The sequence below is a fragment of the Aythya marila genome, assembly GCF_965140915.1.
Source record: "Aythya marila genome assembly, chromosome: 2".
Taxonomy (NCBI): Eukaryota; Metazoa; Chordata; class Aves; order Anseriformes; family Anatidae; genus Aythya; species Aythya marila.
The window spans coordinates 31,115,801-31,140,114 of record NC_139043.1 but is presented as its reverse complement, the minus strand read 5'-3'; the positions used below and the strand labels follow the sequence as shown (position 1 = coordinate 31,140,114).

At 36.4% G+C, this 24,314-nt stretch overlaps 1 protein-coding gene across 6 annotated transcripts in view; it reads left to right on the top strand.

Moving 5' to 3' along the window:
* The window catches only part of CRPPA (CDP-L-ribitol pyrophosphorylase A), a 127,285-nt gene that overhangs the window by 60,492 nt on the left and 42,479 nt on the right, over positions 1–24,314 (top strand). For 3 of the 6 annotated variants that reach the window (XM_082752185.1, XM_082752190.1, XM_082752187.1), the window contains 4 exons: positions 4,513–4,610; positions 10,568–10,657; positions 11,237–11,329; positions 14,316–14,444. In XM_082752185.1, coding sequence (XP_082608311.1) covers positions 4,513–4,610; positions 10,568–10,657; positions 11,237–11,329; positions 14,316–14,444 — 410 coding nt within the window. Of the gene's footprint in view, positions 1–4,512; positions 4,611–10,567; positions 10,658–11,236; positions 11,330–14,315; positions 14,445–17,682; positions 17,711–20,682; positions 20,729–24,314 lie in introns of those variants that run through there. The other 3 variants (XM_082752186.1, XM_082752188.1, XM_082752189.1) reach the window with 3 other exon arrangements.

Sequence of the window (24,314 nt, the reverse complement as noted above, 5' to 3'; positions counted from 1 at the left end):
TGTGTTGTATGAATAACAGTTTCAACTCATACTGTTAAGCATGAATGAACTAGATACTTGGCAATACTTATTTCATTTTTCTTATGTTTACAGTTCTACTGTAAACAACTCTGTTATAAGATACTGGAAATGCCAGGGAGAACCATACTGAATTTCCAGAGCAGTCAGGCCATTGCTGTGTAGAAAATGAAAATGGTGATAAACCAATTTCTTATTGTGGAATCACTGCAAAGTTTAAAACTATTTGATGAACAGAGTATGCTTCCAAAACAGTAGGAATTGTAATGACAGACCAAGAATGGGATGATATGTAAATACAGTGTATGTATACAGATATACATATATGTGCAATTTAAAGAAAAAAATATGTCTGTAGGCCAAAACCTACCCATTTGCAATTAAGTATTTTTATTCTTATGGTATTAATTCTGTAGGATGTGATATTTATGATCTTTATTCAAACAGTGGTATTATAATTGCTTGTTGTTTGTGGCGTGCTTTTCAGGGTAAACTTTAAGTAGTTTGTGAAAGCACAGTATATTTTCAAACTAAAGGTAATTCTGTTAACCTGTACACTTTTTTAATTTTATAATTTTGGGTCAGATCCTAAGATAAAGACCATAACAGGTGTTACTGAATAATAATGTGACCTAAAACAGTTTAATGTTGTGATGTTTTCAGGATACAAAAGCAGGGCATAGAACAATTGGAAATTAATTTCAATTTTAATCTAGATTCCCAAAAGAATTTTTAAGGTTTAAGAGATTTTTGTCTTGAAAGTTAAAATACACATTTAAACTAAAGGTGTATTTTCTCCATTTTAATTTCCAAGAACTTCAAATATTTACATCTCTCAGCTGAAATTCTCATATTTATTATGAAATTCTGAAGATTTTAGAAAACACTTTTTTCAAGGTGTATTGTTTATAGGCTTACTGTTAGCAAAAATATATTTTTATTATATTTTTATTTTTAGATATTTTTGTGACACTTTAAAAATGAATCTGCTGAAATCTACCTACACTTATTGGGCTGGAATAATCTTAAATGCCTAACATGCTGTATTATGTAGTCTTCTACTACAGATTTTCTTAGTACCAGTGTAGCAGTGGCAGAGAATCCAGGAGGACTATCTCGGCTGAGTATTTAGGTAATACAAGCAAAACCCCTGATTAATGAATGACCTTTTAATAGCATTTTTGCAGGGTTGTTATAAGTGTTATTTTTAATATATGTACATAAATAATTTAATTACATATCAGTATATTGAGTATTATTTACATAGTTAATGTTGCTATATAAATACAGATGTGTGCATATGAATTCTTGTTTTTCTGTCATGAGATATTAGAAGAAAGTGGGACTTGAATGGGCATTTCTTGCAGGGTAACGACAGTTTTACTAAAATAATGACCACTAAATTGAATTCATTTATAACTTCATATAGGTGTATTTTAATGTTGCAAAATAGTTTAATGTGAAAATACATCAATACATGATAATGCTCTAGAAGCTGATCTCAGGAAATCTTTCATTATAGCTAGGAATGCCTCATCTAGGAAAAAAATACTATTTTTTCATGGAAGAAATTCATGCATACCAATAATGTGGAGGAGGGGAATGACACATGTAGGAAGTGCTCAGTATAGTATAGGGGGATAAAGAACAGAAACATTGGCACATAACTACCCAAAGTCTGCAGACAGAAAATATTAAGGGAAGATTTTGTGAAGCTGGGATTCATGCAACTAAATGCAGATATTTTTGACATCAAATATTTATATCTAAAACTAGTAACTGATAAGTCCCATAACAGCTGGTGGTGATCTACTCCATGTCATCTAGAGAATAATTAATCTTATTTGAAAGCAAACAACTGAAACATGTCAGATAAATTGCTTCCTAGAAGTGCCTCTTTGTTGCATATACAAGGTGCTTGGTGTGGGCAGTTTAGGTGCAGGTGTCTGCACTAGGGATGCCTGAAGTAGGGAAGGAACAATACCACCAGAAAATCTTTGCTTTGTTGTGTGATGCAACATTAAGGATTCTACTGTAGAGAAAAAGACATTTAATGGAATGAATTCTGAAATTCTGATTTATCTTCAATGAAGAAAATTCCTTCCACTTTTCTGATGGAGAAATTTAATGTTTAATTGCTCAGAACTATGGCAGTATAAATGAGTTTTAACTATTTTTGATTTCATGCCAAAATATGCTCTGAATTCATGTTAAATGTGTTGCGGTGTTGGGAGGATTACTGCTTAATCAGGTGCAGCTGGGAAGAAGTCAAGAGTAAATGGGAGACAGGTGTTGGGAAGAGGAGGTTTCCAGGGAAATAAGTTTAAGATAAGTGGAGGAAGAGGAAGCCAAAGCAAGAGAGATTTTGATTAGGTAATATAATAAGAGGGGGGAGGGGAAAAAAAAAAAAGGGTAGATGAAAAGGAAGGTAGGTCATGAAAGAGGGGAAGAGAAGTAGAACAGTGGTGTATGGTTGGAGGACAAGAGCTAATGAAAAAAATTGTAACAAGAGAAGTTCTAGCTCAATAAAAGGCAAAACTTTCACCACGAGGACAGTGGAACATTGAACGTGTTGCCTCGAAAGGTTGTGCAGGCTCCATCCTCAAAGGCTTTCAAGATCCAGGGGATTAGGGGGCTGAGCAACTAGGCCTGGCCTCATAGGTGGTGCTGCTTTGAGCAGGAGTTTGGAGATGTACTGAGGTCCCTTCCAGTCTGAATTATCAATTGGTCTGATGAAAAGCAAAATCTTGTTAGCTGATAATTTACATGGTTCATGACATGGCTTTCCAGACTGACTGACTGATTCACCCAGACACAGACTCCTGAAAACCAGGAGTGAAATATTGCGTGTAGCCAGCAGACTTGAGGAAGTCAGAGGGAGCTGGGAGCCAGCATCCGGCTGCCTTCCCTGCATTCCTGGTGGCTATGCTGAGTGACAGCTCGCTGGATCAGCTTCTCAGAGGTGGGACACAGGCTTTGCCTCATTGAAGAGGGAGGCTATACTCAGCCTTCCTTCCCATAATACAGCAAAGGAATAGACCGCCTAAACTAACGTAAGGACTTTATTGGCCCTTGATAGTGTTGATATTTAAATTGAAAGTGTTTTAAACCTCAACTAGAGCAGAACTATTGCTTTGTTATAATGATTTTATAAACAATGATTTCCCAGATTTTCTCTGTACATTTTTCTTGATCATTTAAAAGCATGCAGTATTTTTCCAATGTGTACATTATCGTTACTTTCATTTTTTCATATTTTAGCACTGCATTACTCCTCCAGTGTTTTCACATTTCATCACTTTCTTTTCTTCTTTATTAAATTTAACCTGCAACTCTTAGTCACCATTTTGGGAGTCTTCTCTCCCTTCTCATGTACATTACAGGAAGTCAGAGGTTTAAGGAGAATGGGAGAGGAGTGAGGTGGGTTTCTACAGTTAGAATCTTTCAGCAGCCTCTTGTGAGGTTACATTTGACACTGCTTGTTGAAAACTGACTTATTTTAAAGAAGAACTGTTGAAGTGTTGGTGCCTTTTTGGATTCCACAGCTTTCTTCCAAGTGTAGATTTTTGTAATAGCTCCAATCTGACCTTCTTAGTTAAATTACCTAGTTCCATAGAATCTGAGTTCTTGAAATCAGATATACCAATCTATTTTATTATGTACATCTTTCTTGTATCAGTAGGGTATCTGCATTCCTTGTACAGTACTAAATTAACGTGGCTTTTGCACTCTTGATTTCAGTCTACTGGTTGCTTTCTGCTGATAAGAAATTAATTCAATATAGTTTCCCCATTGACCCATTCTTTTAGACTGTAAAGTTATTCTGTAGAAAGTACAAGCCAACTTTGATGCACATTCAGGATATTTTTGCCCAGTGAATCTATGGGAAGATAATTTCTCCCACAGTTGTGATATTCTGTGATTTCCTGTCCTCTGAGAACTGGCCATGCATTTTTTTATTCTCACTTTCATCTGGTTGTGATGTTTTTTATGCAGATATTTACTGTTCTCTCTTCTATCTCTACCCCACCCCATTCTTGCTAACTTAATATAAAGAGAGTCGCTACTGTGATTTTTGTAGACATGCAATGGATATTGGCCATAATAAGTGTCCTTGATTCATAGAATCATTTTTGGGGATCCTCAGTGATTAATTCACTGTTTCCACTCACAAGAATTGTTTTAATTACAGAAGTCACTTTCTAATAATGCTAACTCTGTGTCAGCTTAACAATTATTTTTTGAAACAAGTCTTTGAGTTTACAATAGAAACTGAGACGTTTACTTAAATAATCTTAAATGCATCTGATTGAACTTATATTGTGTGTAATTATGTATAAGAGCAAACAGACAAAAAAACCTTTCCACATGCAACAAATGTGTATCTTTTATGGAGGCTTGTTTAAAGAGCAGTCAAAAGACATGAGTATATGAATTGGATATTATATTTAGCAGATAAGTAATTATTTTGGCTTTTATTTTTCTTGATAACAGATAACCTCTCACAACAAATTTGTATTATCACTGATCTGAAGGAAGCTGTTGCACAAGTAGGTTTTCTCCTTCACGAATCTCTGAAAAGCCAAGTAAAAGTAAGTACATCTCTGTGATTGTAAACTGTGTGATTAATTTAAAGTTTCTTGTTGTCACAACATGTAAGAAATGGTATAAATTCTGAATAGAGAAACTGAGACCTTCTGTGTCACTTGAGTATTTATTAAAAAGGATTAACACCAGGTGTGGAAGTTACCAAGAAAGAAGCATCTTCTGCTTAATTATGCTATAGAGAGGAATCATACAGATGCTCTTTAAAATGTTTATATTAGATTAGAGGAGAAATTGGATCCAGAAAAGAGAGGTCATTTTCTTTAGCTTTTACGAATTCAGTAAGCCTGAATTGTTACAAATATGTTACAGAGGAAATGCTTTTGTTACTTTGAAGTCTGAATTAAAGTCTAAATGAATTAAAGAGTAAGTTGTATTCTTGCACAATTGTGAATGCAAAGTTAATCAGCCTTTTTGCAGAGAGATATGGAAGTACACTTCACTCAAACTGAATGCTTCTTGAAGCATTGCTGTAGAATATTGATGGAATCTTCCACTGGCATTTAACTATCTTTTCCTTTCCCATTATTCTTAATAATGGGACTATCTTATATTTTCATTTTCCCAAAGATGATTAACATTTAGTAATAAGACAAATCTTGAGTGATATTGGGGTAATTCTTAATTATGTCTTATGTAATGAGATCACATCTTTCCTAGAGAAATAGAGTAGAAGTAACTGATCAAAAATATAGGTTTCCCAGTATGTGTAGTTTTACCTTTTATAGTAGGTTTTTTTCATGTCTATTGATCTGTTTTCTGTATTCAGTTCATATGGGATGTTCTTGTATAGCAAACTTGCTGTTTTACATCTGGAAATATAACTTGATATTGTACTTTCAGTTCTTACTTGGAAATAATTGTATTTAGTAGGGAAAATCACATTTTTTATCTATTACATGTCTACATTTTAAAGTACCAAACATGGGCAGAGTTGAATAACGTTTTCTTCTTGTCTGAATAGCTGTATGATGGAGCAGAAGTCTTCTTCCACTTCACTGATACTAGATCCACTACTAGTTTTACTTTTTTCGCTCTTTAAGCTATTCTGGTACTGCTAGGAACACATTTTTCTCATTTTGGGAAAATAACAAAAACAAACTTTAAATATCAACTTACACACTCCTATGTATATCTATTACATTTACATATAACCACATTAATAATACCATGAGAAACACTTCCAGTCCAGGAAGAAAAACCAAAGAATTTATGTTCGAACAACTAGCTTTATGAAAGCCAAACTTAAAAGTCAGACTGGTGCCAAAACCAATTAAAATGTGCAACATCTTTGGAGCTTTTGATTGTAGAAGCAATTAGCTGTTGGGTTGGTCAGGCATCTGAACCTGTGATGCATTTGAATAAGCTACATATAAAATGACCACAAACAAGGTAATGAGGGAGTAAAGTGAAAGGATTCATCCTGATATGGGACTTGTTTTGATCATTCAATTCACTTTTGATGAATTTGTTTGATCACTCTATTAAATCAGTTTAACTGATGACTTCTAGCACCATTCTTCTCTTGATCTGTGTTTTATTTCCTCACAGTCAAGTTTTGTTAAATTTCTCCTCAACACTTCTAAAACATTCTTGCAAGGTGACATTTGCAAAAGAACTCCATCAAGATCCCTGTATTGTACTGTTCCTTGAAACATCCTTAGTCATGTGAGGTAATTTTTAAGGTTAGCATTATATGGTACTTCACAAATTTGAAAGACCTTAGAAAGAAGGTGTTTCTAAAGTGAAGTGTAGTAACCTTGTGAGAGATTTGACTCTGTACAACATGTTAATTACTTTAACCATATTAAACTTATTGAACTGAAATCTGGGTTATTCAAAGGGGCTAATTAGAGGATAGTCAGTGTAAGTAAAACACTGATTGAGAAGCATATGGTAGGGTATGTATAATCTGAAATTGAACACTCTTAGTATGGTCAATAGTTTAGTATTTCTGATAGTTTTGATACTAGTGCATACTAGCCACCACATTTACTTTTAATATGTTTGTCAGCTTCTAAGTAAGAACCTTTAAAGAAGAATCCAGAAGACATTTTGTTAGGGAGGTTTCTGAGAGAGACTGCAGTAACATCATCATGAATCTATAACACCAATAACATGAAAAAAAGACATGAACTGATGAGATAAAGTGAAGGTAGTTATTGCTTGTAAAATACTTTCTGATTAGGTATTTTAAAAGTGTTATTGTAAATTGTGTATCTAATAAATGAATATTTTTGCTGAAAATATCTTACTATGAAAGACATAAGTTGTCTTTCCTGAAATTTCTTATTTACCTCTTTCTTTGGAAGCAATCAGACTTAAATGGGGGCCGAAGCTGTTTTCTTCCATACCTGGGAATTAGGTACTCCTGCTTATTCAATGACAATTCCTCCTGTGTATGAAACATGATCAGATGAAGTTGTATGTTATTTTTGTGACTGAATAAGTATCCACAAGCAGTATATCAAAATATTTGGTCCTATTCAGTTAAGAATGGACTAAAGTTTCACCAAGTAGTCTTTCAGTGAGAAAGGGATAATTTCTTGATCATTGAATTGTCCATCTGCTAGACTGGTATTGATTGTGACTTTGGATTCTGATACACTTTAACTTTTACACATTGCTAATGTCCTGGTATTATTGATAGATTTTATGAAAAGTGGATATTGAATAGAATCGAAATTTTACCACAGGTTGTCTGACAAGTAGAGAAACATTACGGAAAACTTTTTCATTATTCCTATCTTCATGTTAAAAACAAAAAGAAACCCTTACCACCTTTGCTCCTTTATACTACCTGAATATTGGTTCCTAAACCAGCCAGAAGTAATTAGGCAAATCCCCATACTTTTGTTCTATTTAACCCCTGAACATGACACTGTTTACTGAGGTGGAATTTTAGGTAATTTCTGTTATCTCAAGTAGTGTTGAAATTATGTGGTAACTTTCATAAATACTCAGTTTAAAGAAATACTTTTGCATACTAACTAGCCAAATAGAAGAAGAATTAATTTTAGTTACTTGACCATTTATTGAAGTTTTCAGTTTGGTGGCAAGCATTGTTATTCACCTGTCTCCTTTCTCATGGGTTATCTGCTACTGAATTGCTGTTTCCTAGATGAGAGCAGCTGAACCGTTTTGTCAAGGGTCAGATCATAGGATCATAGAATGGTTTGGATTAAAAGGGACCTTAAAGATCACCTTGTTCCAACCTCCTTGCCATGGCACACCTCCCACCAGGCCAAGCTCCATCCAGCCTGGCCTTGAACACAGGGGCGTCCACAGCTTCTCTGGGCAGTCTCTGCCAGTGCCTCACCTCCCTCATTGTAAAGAATTTCTTCCAAATCTCTAATCTAAATCTACCCTCTTAGTTTAAAGCCATTACTCCTTGTCCTATCACTACAAACCTTGACAAAGAGTCCTTCTCTTAAGATCGTTGCTTAAGGGTATTTACATGCTTACTTGAATGAGATAAGAATTAGAGAATTAAAATACAGGTTATCATCAATGATAACCTGTCTTCTATGGCTTGAAAGCATTAGACAAGAAACCTGGGGTAAAACTAAAAGAGACAGAGATGGTCTGTTGTGTATCTTTCAAAGTACTACACAAAAAAATACTGATTGCATATGTCTTTGGAAAAAAGAAATAGAAAGCATGTCAATACTGGGAGATTGCCTGAGAAATAAAAATAGTAACACATACGTTATGATCGTTTGCTTTTTCAGAACTTTGGAATAGGCACTGTGCAGAAAGGTTTTTGGATGATCTGCCCCAATTGCTCTGGAATCTGCCTTTTAACAAATAAATTGACAAGTAACTCCACTAAGAGCCTTTTCAGAGACATGCTTTCATAATAATAAAAAAATAAATAAATCTATTTCTGCTGAGTTCACTGTAAGAATTCCTGATTAAGAACTACTTTTCATTTGTTTGCAGAATAGTGTGTTCAAGTCAGTGGATTGTTTTGGAGTATTCTAATAGAATGAAGTCAAAACTGATGATATAAGGAAACATTGCGTGTGCGTGGAAGCTAAATTGACTAGTATGGAATTTGCTAGTCAACTTTATAAACAAAAATTACATATGTGCAGACAGTTTTCTCATGTTCATGTTTGCATGATGCTATTAGAGGAGTATGTGTGCTGTGTGAGCCTGTGCTTGTTTGGAAGCCTAATTTCACTGGTCATTAAAAGAAAGGGGCATAATTTGGCATCTCATGTAGAAGAAGCTCCCTTTGGGGAGCTAAGAGGTATTTTTACATTTGCAAAGATTTGAGAAACGAGCTCTTAAGTTGAACAACGCAGCAACGGAGGTGTGTATGTGTATACCACTCATATGTTTGTCTTGGTACCATATTACTTTGTGTTCCACCCCTTACAGAATATAGTCCTACCCGTACTTTTTCAAGAGACAAATCTTATTTCATTTTTACTCAATAATATATCTGTAAAACAAAATCTCAATATACTGCTCTCTCAGATTGTTCAATTTAAATAAAAATTGATACACTTAATTAATAATTATATATTCTGGAATACTTAAGCATCATGTATTCTGGTATCTCAAAGAAAAAGAAGGACTTCAGGTCACTTTCCATTTACCTTCTGAAAAGTCTTGCATGCTTTCATGTTTGTTGCACTATGTTGCAATAGGTCATAAAGGCATTGGGGATTTCTGATTTTACTTCAGCAGAAGTTCAAGCTGGAACAGCCCTGGAGTACTGCATTTCTTAAAGTAGTTCTAGTAATTCTTGCCTTCTGCATTTTTTTTTAAACTCTTTAAATATCAACTATTTAGGGCTGCATTATCAAATTTTCAGCCCCAAAGTTTCTAAAACCTTTAATACATAAATCTCAGCTTTGGGTTTTCAAACCATCTTTCTTTGCAAACAAGTTAGCTGCCCAAGTATTTCAAAAATAAACAAATACAACTTTAGATAACAATGGCCTTTTTAAAATGTGGTATTTGGTAATTCTGTTGGATTGTGGATTCAGTGACATTTTGAGAGAGCACAGCAGTGTATCAATTCTGTTGTTTGCAGCTAGCATACATTCTGTTCTGGGCAGAAATAAAGCACATGAGTAGTGGGACGGTGAGATTTGCTGGTGTAATAGAAGCCACATGAAGGTTTTTGGCTTAAAAAACAAACAAACAAAAAACCCACTTTTTTACTCGCTTCAAAATGTTATCTTTTCTCAGGGAAAAAAGTTCCCTTCTTGAAACTTGGATTGCTATTTTCCTTAAGGCAAGCCTGAAGCTGGTGATGTAGTGGAATCTACTTTTTATTTTAATTAGGATAAGATAATTTCTTAGCTGGTGTTATAGCTAAAGGATACAAAATAAATATGTTTGTGATTAAGAAGGTATTCTAAAGTATTCATCAATGAAATACTTTTCGGGAGACATTCTAAATGATTCTTGTCATAACAGAATCCTAGAATACCTGTGCATCTGGTCCTTCATACCTGGCCCTTCATTTATTTTATTTTAGTTGTATGAAGGCACTATTTATTTGTTCATAAACTAAATAACTTAATAAACTTCATAACTTCATAAAGATTTGCTTAGAATCAGAGATCTAAAGTCAATATGTTGTCTTGATCCTATTAACAGTGTTTCATCTCTGGGAAGAGTTGAACATCCTACCCCAGGCTCTAACTCTAGTGTCTGATGATACTTCCAGGGCTGATTTTGGAATGGCTCCCTCTAGCAGTACACTTCAGCAAATACTTGCAGAAAACTGTAGGGTTCTGGACTCCGTGCTTCACTGTTGAGTGACCTGAAAGTCTGAGCAGATTTTAGTTCTTGTATTGGAAATACTAACTGCCAGTTTTATGCCATTTGAATTAACAATCTCTGTGATGATTGTGGAAGCTTTAGCAGATGGTTAAGTCTGAAGTCAAATTCGTGAAGAAGTAATATATTTTTTTCTGATCAGGTTGAAGCTATATCGATATCTCTAAGCAAAAATGACAGCCATCTACAAAACATCTTTTCAGGAGAGTGCTACAATTTTCTTTGCATCAATGTAAGTAGGAGGGATGCACGCTTTTAGTTTAAGTGCAAAACTTTTTAGTAATAGTAAATAATTACATATTTGAATAACAAATAGTTTGTATCCATTCAATGGTTGGTGTGTTTAATATTCATCAAAGTGGACCGTTGACATACTGGTCTTTTTTTCACTCCCAGTTTTGCAATTCCTTCAGTATGTTGTTAAACAAGTCACAAATTATTGAACAAGAGGGATGCAGTATGAAGAGGTACAGCACATGTAGCTATCAAACTGTGCATTGCTATTGTGGTCTTCATTCCTGCTTCCCACTTTGGACATGTGCATGCTTTGCAATCAATATTTGGCTCGTTGTATGGGAACAGGAAAGTTTTCGCTGAACTTTGAGATCAAGCAAGACCCTTAAGGTTGTTACATGTACTTTTTAAAGGATAATGTTCTTAACCTCAAATATAAAATCAAACATTCCTCCACCCCCACCCCCAAGAGTTCTGTATCTTTTTTTGGTAAATGATAGATCTTTGAATACCATTTTTATGAAATAACTGTTTGATATTTTCAGTAATTCTACTTTTTTTTTTCTTTTTCGTTTAGGATAAAGAGTATGCTACGGAAGAAATCCAGCAACTAGTGGATATGTTAGAAAAATCAAATATTCCTCTCTTATATCCAGTTGTTCTTATTTTGGTAGGTAACTCTTAAAATTTCCTGTAGAAAATATCTGTAAATAACTGGTAATAATAAAGTGTTACACTAGATTTAGACTATTTCAAGAGACACTGATACCTCTGAATATGATTGAAAATTTGAACTGTAAATTAGACTGTAAAATGTCTCTGCACTTCAGCAGATGTACTATATAGTGTCAGGAAATAAACCAATACTAGCAAAAGGCCAATTATTACTTATGTAGATCTGTAAAAGATGTATTTTGGCTATTCATATTGTGTTGTTAACTCCTTCTTTGTTGTTGTGCACCATCTCATATGGGGATGCTGCAAATGGTGTACTCTCCTGGAATACGTGGTTGAAAGAAAGTTAAGTGGCTTTATTTTTTTTTTCTGTGCTTCATGGATTTATTCAAAGTTTTAAAAATTATTATTGCTTTTCTGGTTCAAATATTAAAAAAGAACTGAGAAGTACTTTGCAATATAAAACATCAAGATGTTATAAGACTGAAATGTGTATTCTGGTATGTGGCAAAAGTTTTTGAACTACATTTTTGGCTATAATTCTGATTTGAATATTGTTGCCAAAATAATTTTAACGTTTCATGCAGATGACAGCTGAAGGTGTACATGACTTTTATTTTACTCAGTCTGTTAAAAAGGAGAAAATATGAGGAGATTTGAAAGTCTCTGTGCAGTGTAACTAGATACAATTCTGTCGTTATACTGTCTGACTTTTTAGATAGGGATGAGAAGTATTGGGTTGAATGAGCATCGTTAATGCTGTGTCTCACCAAAGTGTATGCCTCTGATCTATTATCCATTAATAATGCATAATAATCTGGTGTGATTTCATAAACTAATTCCTTATAGGAAGCCATTGAAAAACAGATAAATAATTATTTTACTTAGAGCCTATTTTACCTGGTTTCCAAAGTGTGTAGTCATGTAGTCTAGTGATCTGGAGGCAAAACTGAGAGTTTACTTCTCAAATTAGGCTTAATTTGAGGTTCATGATAACAAGTTATGAAATGTTGTTATTATTTTTAACAAATAAATGACACATCATGAAGATAAGTAGTATTTTACAAAACCTGATATCTTCACTAACTGTATGTTGTTGTCTTATGGACTGAGAAACCCTAATTCTATGGAAAGATTTAGAACTTTATTTCTAGACTCTTTTTTTTTTTTTTTCTTTTTCTGATGCTATTTCTGAGGAAGTTCAGGGTGGAGCTTTAATTTTACTGAGTTTTGAAAATAAGGTAAATTCTTTCTGCCTTTAATCAGAGTAGTGATACACCTCCAAATCTTTGCCCATTTACAGGTCTAGTGGATATGCAGAACGTACTTTTCTGGACTGAGAATGTTTTCATTAACCCTTTATTAAGAATTTTAAAAAACATTTCTCTCTGTTAAGTTTTGGGGACATGTAATTAACTTAATCAATTAGAACAACAGAATGGTTTGGGTTGGAAGGGACCTTAAAGATTATCTTGGCCAACCTGATCTAGTGGGCGGCATTCCTGCCTATGGCAAGGGGCTTGGAACTAGATGATCTTTAAGGGCCTTCCAAGCCAAGCCATTCTATGATCTAACTCCAACTATGATCTAACTCCAACTCCACCTTCCCATCAGACTAGGTTGCCCAAAGTCCCATACAGCCTGGGACTTCCAGGGATGGGGCATCCACCCTTGAATACTTCCAGGGATGGGGCATCCACAGCTTCTCCAGACAACCTGCTCCAGTGCTTCACCAGCCTCATTGTAAAGATTTTTTTCCAAATATCTAATCTAAATTTACCCTTTTTTAGTTTCAAACCATTAACCCTTGTCATTTTACACACCATGGTAAAAGGGCTCTCCCCAGCTTTCCTGTAGGCCCCCTTTAGCAGCCTTCCAGTACCTATAAGGTCTCCCCAGAGCCTTCTCTTCTCCAGGCTGAACAACCCCAGCTCTCTCAGCCTGTCTTCGTAAGAGAGCTGCTCTAGCCCCTTGATCATCCTCATGGCCCTCCTCTGCATCTGCTCTAACAGGTTCATTCATAAGTTACTTGCAACTGAGTAATACCACAATGTTAAAAACATTGCCAGCCTCCTAGCTATTCTCTATCCTGGATTTTGTATGAAGGCCTCTTTTTTTTTTTTTTTTTTTCTTTTCCCCTGTAACACACATGGAATGTGAGAGCTTTGTTTAAATGATTGCAGCTATAAATATTCTAGACTTAATATTCCCAGAGAAGTATGTATGAATGCAAACAATAGTAACACATACTGTGAAACTAAGTTTTTGTCCCTAAGATAGTAAATCTTGAAGTCATTGTAGCATCCAGCACCATTGTTGATGAAAGTGTATTTGCTTGAGCAGCTTACTGCATGTACATTTTGGTGAACGCCTTTGAAGGTAGCTTTAAGAAAAAATGATACATTTCATTCCTTTATTGTAGTTCAATTGATATAATTCATCCATCAGTTGTTCCTAACAAGCACCTAAAACTAGGCAGTGGGAAGAATGTCTTATAATTAGGTGGAAAAAGTGTTTTATTGAATCTAATTTAGGCAAGTAATATTCTACACTGAGAAGGTAGTAAATTGAAAATAAATCTTTAAATAATGCAGTTCCATTTTGAAAACCTTTAACGTGCTTAAGAAAAACATTTGTATTTCTCTATTATCCTGATAGTAAAAATCTGTGAAAGTTAGATTAGAGTTTAGGAAAGAATGTTGTTTGTTTTCTGATTTAATTAAATATTTTTAATACACAGTTAAAACATTGTGTTCTGCTTTGTTCTGGCATATTGGTCTCACCGTTCTTTGAAAAGAAATAATTGTGATGTCACTAAATATATAAGTGATGGAATTCAATGTGAATAGAAACTAAGAAAAACCTTCGTTAGCCTGTGTTCTTGTGTGTCCTTAACAATGGTATGAGCTATTAAAAACTGGCAGTCTAAAATAACATACTTTGGAAAAGTAGTATTTTTTTGAATATCTGTTCCTTTGCAGGTGCACTTGAGTATTTCAGAAAATATTTCTTTCAGCATTGGGTTGGAAGAACTAACTAAGATCAAGAAATTTGCAAGGGAAGTGAAAAAGAAAAATATTTTGGTTTATGGTCTCCTTATCCAATGTAAGGTATGTAATTCTTTCTACCAGCAAAGTATCCACTTTTGTGATTTATATGATTAATGATAGAATCTTCATCTAAAACAAAATCAAAGGGGAATAAATATGACATGAAAAACATTTATTGGAAAGTTTCTTGCCTGTTCTTGTTCAAAATTGAGAAGAGCCTGTAGTTATAGGAGAAAATGTAAGCATTCTGATTAGAGAGGAACAAATGGCAAACAGTTTTTAAAAGCACATGAAAATGTCACAGTCCTTTTTTCTTTTTCCCCTTTCTACAGACTTTAAAAAGTGAAAAATAGTGGAAGTATTTTTGATTAGTGCTTTTTCAGATTGTTATGCCTTGCATTGAAACAGTGTTTGGTATTCAGGTGGCTGAAAGAAGGTGGCATATAGGTGATGATACAAACACTCCAATAAGAGCCAATTTTTGCCTCAGATGGTGGCAAAAAGTTATCACTCCAGTGTCCTTTGTACTCACAGAAGCTATCTAAAGTGAATAATTTTTTTCTGGGAAATGCGTTCTTATAGCCAGAAAAGGGGACTGCTTTGCATCCAGTGTAAATACGTTTTTTGTTTTTTGGTTTTTTTTTTTTTTTGCTGCTTGTGTAGACAGCTCAATCAGAAGTGAACAAGGAAATAAGTTAGATATTCAATGGAAATTTTAATATAGAAGGATAAATGTAATCTTGACGTTTTTAAATTGATTGGTGTTGGAGAGTTTTTATATATATATATATATATATATTTATATTTATATATATTTATATATATATATAAACTGTCTATCCATAGGTTATAGTTCTGGTATACCAAATACTTGATTTTCCCCCCAAATTCTATTGGCTTTATTAAAGGTATGATTATCAATACCTATTAATTAATACCTTTACAGCCTTTTAATACCAGCATAACTATTTCATATGGGAATATGAAATTATGAATTTATGAATTATTACATGAAATTAGTTTCTTTCTTGTTCCTGAGAAGGTTTCTGTTTTGTTTTGGCTGTGTTTTTGTGTTTTGTTTTGTTTTTCACTTCAGAGGATGTTTCGAGTCACCAAGGTATTTTACTTCAAGTACAACCTATTAGCTAATAACGTGGATCCTCTCTTTGTCTACTGAAGTGAAAGTACAAGCATGTCAACTCTTTAATCAAGAGTCTGATACTGCAGCAAACTCTTGTACTTGCAAACATCGATGCTTTTAGATACGGTTTTGGTTCATAGCTTGCAGTTCTCCAGAGTGGCTGCTGTCACCCTTACAGAAGTTGCATGCTTTAGAAAGGATCGGTGAATACTGGCATGTTGGTGGGTCCAGAGGAAGTGGAAACACAAAAAGTACCTGCTGCTGTGATGCAGGATGCTCAACCTCTTGTTGCAACAGCTTCTGTCAGTATCCTGTGTGATGACAAATTACTTCATGGAGGTTCCCTCTAGCTGAAAGCTTACATCATCGCTATCAAACATACATGGTTGATATACACACTTCTACTAATCCTTGAATAGGGATAAAACGTAATAGACGAAGAATTTATTGAGACGTGACTATGAAAATATTGAGGTGCAGTCATTTACATATACAAAAGTCAGAGGGGGTAAAGAGTATTCAGAAAATTCCAGAGTCTGAACTTGTGGAGTTAGATTTTGAGTTTTTTTTCAGATGAGTTGAATGAAATAGCTGATAAACAAGGTGACTTGGAAATAGGAAAAAAATCCAGTTTTAATGTAAGATGTAACTGGCACATGATGGTGTTGGGCAAAAAAATTGGGCAACACTATAATGTTAGTGAAGTTCCAACTATGATGATTTAGTGCTATACCCTGAAAATAATGATTTGTATATCAGAATAGTTGTTTTCTATTTTAAGTAGTAGTTAGTCTAATAGGGTGTTATACAGAACAGTTTATTCTGCAGACTAGGAGTAAAACTTATAAAAAGGCCAAGTTAGTCATGAGTAAACCTATATATATATATATATATATATAAAAAAGTAAACCGAAACAAATTGTTAACAAACCTAATACAAAAGGTAATGTCAAGATACTATATCCATGCCTGGTGGGAAATATATTAATTTTAACAGCATTGGTTTGTCATTTTTGCCATTCAAACTGCAAGATTTGGAAGAGAATTTCAATTGCACATGATGGTTACTTGTTGATCTGAGCAATGGAATAATATTGAGCCTTGATATCACAAACACTTAAGTTCGTTACTATGGTTAAACATTGAATGTATGCTATGTAGGTTGTTACTCAAATGTACTAGTTTAAGTTTTATAAAATACTAGTTTGTCCATATACTACTATTCTGCTTACTAAAGTAACAATTTCTGATGATTGAATTACAGAAAATAGTCAACATAGATCTTTGTATCTGGAAAAAAAAAAGGCAACATTTCCAAATATGGGAATAGAAATGCAGAAGGCTGTAAAGGTTACAATATTATAATTTTGGTCCAGAAGTTTCACTAATAATTGCTACTTTTCACACAGGGAAAAAAAAAAAAAGGAAGAATTATCATGTGGAATAAAATACACATGGATGGATACAGGAACCCATAGAAAGCTTTAAAATATGAAAGTAATATTAAAATATGTTGGTTATAAAACTATATTTCAAGTAATCCTACTTCAGAGATGCACTGATGGAATATCCTGGAAACACAGCAGTTATGTGCAGAGGCTTGCCTGGGATTAGGTGGCCTCAAATACTTTTGTCTCTGAAACAGCTATCTGATTAAGGCAGACAAACTATTTACCGAAATAGCCAGAAAAAACACAGTCTGTACCCTAAGAAAAGACAAATGATGCAATAGAATAGTTGTTATGAAGCTGTTGGAAACTAAAGTAAACTGAAGTGTGAGTGATTTCTTATGTACACTACTGCACATTTATTGTAGTCTTTTAGACTTTTGAAGACAAGATGCTCATCCACAGTGTGCTCGGTGATTGAGGACATTACTGAAAGTGCTAATTTTTTCTGCCTGGTCTGGTAAAATCAAAAAGGCATATGTTTACATTTTTTTCATTAAAGATCCCTTAAAAGCAGGGCAGGCTTTAAGGCAGTGTTTCCCAAAACAGGAATCACAAAACAGAATGGGATAATCCAAATGGCAAAGCAAAAGGTGGTTTGCGAACTGGAAATGAATTTATGCATAGGTACTCTTACATTTACTTGCACAGTTTCTCCCTTTCTTTCTCTGTCATTCTCTCTCACTTTCCTTTCCTTGTTTCCCCCCAGGTCTTCCTCCTCCCCTAGCAAAAACAGGTAATAAATTCATTGAATTATTACAACTGTGAAAATTTATTAAAGATGCTCTAATTAAGCATTCCTACAAGCTAACTTTGCAGTGCACCATCAAATTCCCAGTCTGAGAAAGATGAGCTTTTTAGAAAAATAATTGGCAACCTTTTGGATTTTCATTAAATAACTACAGGTTTTTACCAGGGAAAGGTCGGAAAGTTGATCAATTTGTCTATGATATTACAGCTTCTAGGAGTTTAACAAGCTGCACTGAAAATGATAAGATTAATGGTTAATGCATTTTAAACATGACCTTTTTAGATGTATTTCATCTATTGAACTTTTAATTGGATGAATCAGAGTTCTCCCACCACCATGTCAGCCACGATGATTAAGGTACTTTGTGGTGGTTTTACCCTGCTGGACAGCTTACATCCACCACAACCATTCCCTCACTCCCCTTCCTCAAAAGAAGAGGGGGAGAGCAAAGTATGATGGAAAGAAAAAGGCTCATGGGTTGAGATAAAGATAATTTAATTAAAGGTAAAAGAAAGAGGGCAAAACAATCAAAGGCTGTGTGGAAGCAAAGAGAAAACAAAACAATTATTCTCTGTTTCCCATCAACAAACTGTTTTTGGCCATGTCCTCGGATGCGGGGCCTCAATATTCATAGCAGTTGTGTGTGGGGGACAGGTGTCTGTGTAACAAGAACCCCCCTCTTCTTCCCCTTTCCTGGCTTTTATTGCTGAGTGTGACATCATATGGCATGGAATATTCCTTTCGTCAGCTGTGATGCTTTTACCCAGCTGGGCAGCTGAACTCCACCACAGCTGCTCTCTCCCTCCCTCCTCTCAAAGAAAGAGGGGGAGAAAATACAATGGCAAAGGCTCAAGGGTTGAGATAAGGATGGGGAGATGACTCAACAATTATTGTCACAGGCAAAACAGACTCATGGGGAGATTAATATAATTTAGTGTCTGTATCACTAGCAGATTAGAGCATGGAGAAACTAAAAACAAACTAAAGACACCTTACTTCTATCTGCCCCCTCTTTCTCCTGAGTGGGCTGTGGTCAGCATGGAGTTTCCAGACTGTTCCTTCATGGTCACTCTGTGCCCCTGCTCCACATGGGGTCCCTCCCACGGGATGCTGTCCTTCCCAAACTGATCCTGCAGGGGCTGCCCACAGGCAGCAGCTGGTCAAGAACTGCTCCCACATGGCTCTGTACCACAGGGTCCATCCCCCAGGAGCAAACTGCTCTAGCATGGGTCCCCCACAGGCGGCAGCTCCCCCCAGACTCCCTGCTCCTGCATGGGCTCCTCTCCACGGGCTGCAGCTCCTGCCTGGGGCCTGCTCCTGCGGGGGCTCTCCGTGGTCCACAGCCTCCTCCAGGCTATTCACCTGCTCCACTGGGGCTCTTCCATGGGCTGCAGGTTGGAGATCTGCTCCACGTGGGACCCGTGGGCTGCAGTGGGACAGCCTGCCCCACTGGGGCCTCGCCACAGGGGAACTGTTGCCTGGAGCACCTCCTGCCGTCCTGCTGCACCGACCTTGGTGTCTGCAGGGCTGCTTCTCTGAGCTCTTGTTGCACAGCACAGTTTTTTTCTCCTTCCTTAACTCTGCTCTCCCAGAGGCCCACCGAGCATCACTCCCTGGCTTGGCTCTGGTCAGCAGCAGGTCCCTTTGGAGCTGTCTGGAGCTGGCCCTGACCTGACATGGGGCTGCTGCTGGGCTCTGCTCACAGAGGCCACCCCTGCGGCCCCCCCTGCTGTTCAGCCTTGGCTACATAAACACAATACATCGGTTTAAGTTAGCTGCCCTGGTGATGTGTCCACCCATCCTTGTGGCCATCCCTAGCCTATTGGCTCTGGGGCATTTGGAGAGAGTCGTGGTGCTAGTGACCAGCACTGATTAGCAATAGACAAGATCAAGAGAGATCAGTGCTGTTCTAGCTACAAGTATAAAGCACAACACTAATATGGACCATGGCAGGGAAAGTTAACGCCATCCCAGCCAGACCCAGCACACACTTAGACTTATCCTAAAAGTCTTATGTTCATAAAATTGTCTTTAAACTTCCTTGCTTTCACACCCCAGTTAAGGCATTCTGGCAGTGTTAGTCAATAATGGCTCGTGATTGTTTCTTTTTGTGGATATTTCAATTGCATAAAATAATATTACTCTAAAATAGTTTGATAGTGTGGAGTAGAATTTTGGGGAACAAATGGGTTCGTAAGGTGAAATGCCAAGTTCTCTAGAGGGAAGGAAAATAACAAGTTTGAAAAGTGTGTATGTTTTAATTATGCTAGATACTTCAATGTGATAGAGAATAAACATTGAATTGGAACCGTTTGCAAAACAAATATTATTATGAATATCAAATCTGAGTTTGATCTTCCAATCTGTTATTAGTTACTCTGACATTTTTTCCCTATTATGAAAGCTTTGATGTTGACCTGCTATCTCTTACTGGAAACATAAACATTTAAAATGAAAGGATATTGACATAAAATTTTGTTTGCAAACAAACTGCTTTTAACTTATTTTTTCCATTGCTAACTTGCCTAATAAAAACCTGTGAAGTCCATTGTTTTTGTTTATGGACAGTTTCACTTTTGGATTGTTAGTACTGCAATTCTTGGCTTAAAGCAATGCTTAAAGTCTGAGTAAGCTGGGCATCAGACCAGGAACATCAAAAATTAGTCCTCTCTCCTTGATTCCATGCTATCCCCAAAAGGCAATGTTTAGTAGGTACCCAAAATACTAACCTGTAGCAATGAGGGTATCTGTCTTTTTTCTGACTTTAGTTCTTAATACATAAAACAAAACAAAAAAGAAGCTTATTAAAATCATTAGGTATGTTTAAGAGGCATCTTGAAAATGGTACCTGCCTTATGCTTTGATAGTTCCCTAATGATCTTTTGTACCTGGGTATACTTTTCTAAGGGAAAAAAAAAAGGCAGAAATTTTTCAGATAACTTTTTTTTTTTTTTTTAGAATGAAAAAATGAATGGCTTGGGCTGGAAGGGACCTTAAAGATCACCCTGTTCCAACCTCCCTGCTGTGGGCAGGGCCACCTCCCACCAGACCAGGTTGCCCAAAGCCCTATCCAGCCTGGCTTTGAACACCTCCAGGGATGGGGCATCCACAGCTTCTCTGGGCAACCTGTTCCAGTGCCTCACCACCCTCCCAGTGAAGAATTTCCTCCTAACTTCCAATTTAAATCTATTTTAATTTAAAACTGTTAACCCTTGTAATGGCTTTCACTACACACCCTGGTAAAGGGTCCCTCCCCATCTTTCTTATAAAGCCCCCTTTAGGAATTGGAACGCTGCTATGAGGTCTCCCCAGAGACATTATTTCAATGCAGAGTTTATTTTTCTATCTGAATATAAAATTACTCTGAAAATAGGATTTTATAGAGTTAATGCTAGCTTTGCCAGTAATGTTAATACTGTTTCAATATTTTACTGTAGAGTGGGTTTCTCGGAAAAAAGTGTTCCTTACAGGTTTTGTATTTATTTTTTATTTGTATTTAATGTATTTTGTGTCTGTACAGGCAAAGATGTGTAACATATGTGTAACATATTTATGGAACTTTGGGTTTCTACAGAGAAATATCAGTAATTTTCGCTCATTTCATTTACTTGTATCCAATGACAACTATCAGTTGTGCTTTAAATTTAATTTTTATTTTTTACTGTGCCTTGTAAAATTCTCCCCTCTTCCATATTGCTTCCTCAGTATAATGGGTCTGGCTGGCATGGAGTTAAGTTTCTTCATAGCAACTCACAGAGTGCTGTGTTTTAGATTTGTGACCAAAACAATGTTGATAATACACCCATGTTTTAGCTATTGCTGAACAGTGTTTGCACAGTGTCAAGGCCTTTTCTGTTTCTCACACTGTCCTGCCAGCAAGTTTGCTGGGGGGGAGATTCTGGGAGGGGACACGGCCAGGACAGCTGACCCCAGCTAACCAAAGAGATATTGCATGCCATATAATGCTATGCTCAGCAATAAAAAGGGAGAGAAGGGAGTTTAGGGAGGTTAGCCATCTTTCTCTTGGGAACTGGCTGGGCATTTACCCATGGGAGGTGGTGAGTGATTGCCTTTGCATCACTGCTTTTGTTTTCTTTCTTTTTTCTTCAACTTCTTCGTTGCTTATTAAACATTTTTTTTTATCTCAACCAACAACTTTCTTGCTGTTACTCTTCCTTTCCTTTTTCTCTGTCCCACAGAGATGGGTCCTGGGTGGGAGTGAGTGACTATGTGGTGCCTAGCTGTTTTCCAGGGTTAATTCACAACACAATTTGTAGCATAACTGTTTTTATTACTATGTTTGACCAGGAAAGCTTTTGAAGTTCTTGATCCATTTAAACACAAAAAGAAATCCATATCATGCTGTACATTGTTGGTAACTGAAGTCACTCTGTTGCATTTGCTGCATTCGTCAAAGTATGATAGCTCTTAAAATTTGTGCAGTGGAGGCATTGGCCATCAAGTCTACATTGGAGTGTTAATTTCCATTTTCATCCTCTCCCTCTAATTACAAGTAGGAATCAAGTAATCCAGCCCCAGGCTGACTTGTGTGTGTTTCTTTACAAGGGTTGGAAGCAGCACTTGAGGTTTCTATATGTATTTGTGTTACTAAGCCTTAAATCATATTTGTTGCTTAAATTGGATTGATCATATGAAAGGCATCCATTACGGAACATACCAGTTGCTGAAGTGTATAAAAATAATGTGATAGTCAAGAATGTAGCAAGTCAAGAATGAAAAATGTATTTTAATCCCCAGCCTGTGTACAGCCCTTAGATCTCAGTAAACTTTTTAATATTATTTGGGAAGATGCAAATAAAACATACTGACATGTTGGAATGAAAGTATCAGAAAAACAGTAACTTCCACAGTTATTTTAAATAAAAATTATTTTGTCATCATAACTGATAAAAACAGTAGAAAATTCTCAGCTTGCTTGTGCTACTCTTTAGATCTTTCCCACCACCTATTTTCCTTTGTCTTCAAATGAAACTGCTGCTCTTTTTGAGACTGTTTGATAGGAAATTTAAATTAATCCAGCCCTGATTTACTTTCTTGTAATAGAGCTGTGTTTCTTATGTGCAGTGGAATGTTTCTTTGAATGAAGGAAAAGCAATACATTCTTATGTAGTAGGATGAGCTAGATCTTTTCACACATTCCTATTTCTGCAGCTAGTTAAGATTAGTTCTTTTAGTTAACCTAACAACACTCATATAACCTTTAATACATTCAAAAATTCCACTAAAGCTAGAGCAGTAAGAAAACAGAACTGGAAGGGAGTGTTTCACACTGAGCTGAGTCCCATGCTGCCTAGTTTTGTGTTCATTTCATTAACTAATAAAGTGTTCATCCAAAGAGAGTTAGGCTTTTCTACATCCCTTATTCTTACTTAAGGCTGGTTTTATTTATTTCCTTGCTGCATTCAAAGTGCAGTCATATTCTTCTCAGAATTATTGCTATAGGATGAAGAATTGAAGCTCTCCCATCCTCCCTTTGTGTGATAGTTTGTAGGTCCTACAAATTTCTTTGTGCATTTGAGCCTTCTTGAGAGATGTTCAAACATACCACTTAATCAGTCTAATTTGGAAGTATCTGTCCTAATATATCCCGAGTTTACATTTCTTTGTTGGGTGGGCTGATTTATGCTACAGTTTATCACCTAACATGGTTATAATGCATCAAACATTTATTAGGCCATTATCATGTATCTAACAACATTTATAAAGAAATGCCTAGGAAAGAATCAGAGCAGGGCAAGCATACATAACACCCCTGATTCTCTCCCCCTACTCAGTTATTGTTAATTTAAGTACTTCCTGAGCCAGAGTTGTTTTCTGTGGAATTACTAGCCTTTAATAGATTTACTCTCCATGTTCTTCTCTAGGGTTCTGAAGCCCATGTAAACTGTTAGCATTCACTGCATCCTGTTGTTATGGTTCCGCTCAAGTGGGCAGCCGAGCTCCACCTCAGCTGCTCTGTCACTCCCCTCCTCAAAGAGGAATGGGGAGAAAATACGATGAAAAGGGCTCAAAGTTTGACATAAGGACAAGCAGATCACACAGTGATTATTGTAATGGGCAAAACAGACTCGACATAGGGAGATAGTAAGATTTATTGCTTATTACTAACAAGCTAGAGAAGTGAGAAACAAAGGAAAAAAAAAAAAACAAACAAAAGCACCTTCCCACCCCCATCCACCCTCTTCCACCTCCTCCCCCCGAGCGGCACAGGGGAATGGGGGTTATGGTCAGTCTACAGCGCTTCTTCTCTGCCGCTCCTTCTTGGTCACTTGTCCCCTGTGCTGTGGGGTCCTTCCCACAGGATACAGTCCTTGATGAACTGATCCGGCGTGGGCTTCCCACAGGCAGCAGCTCTTCCAGAACTGCTCCAGATATGGGTCTGTACCACGGGGTCCATCCCTCAGGAGCAAACTGCTCCAACCTGGGTCCCCCACGGGCAGCAGCTCCTGCCAGGTCACCTGCTCCTGCGTGGTCTCCTCCACGGGCTGCAGCGTGGAACCCTGCTCCACCGTGGTACTCCATGGGCTGCAGGGGGACATCCTGCTTCACCATGGTCCTCACCACAGGCT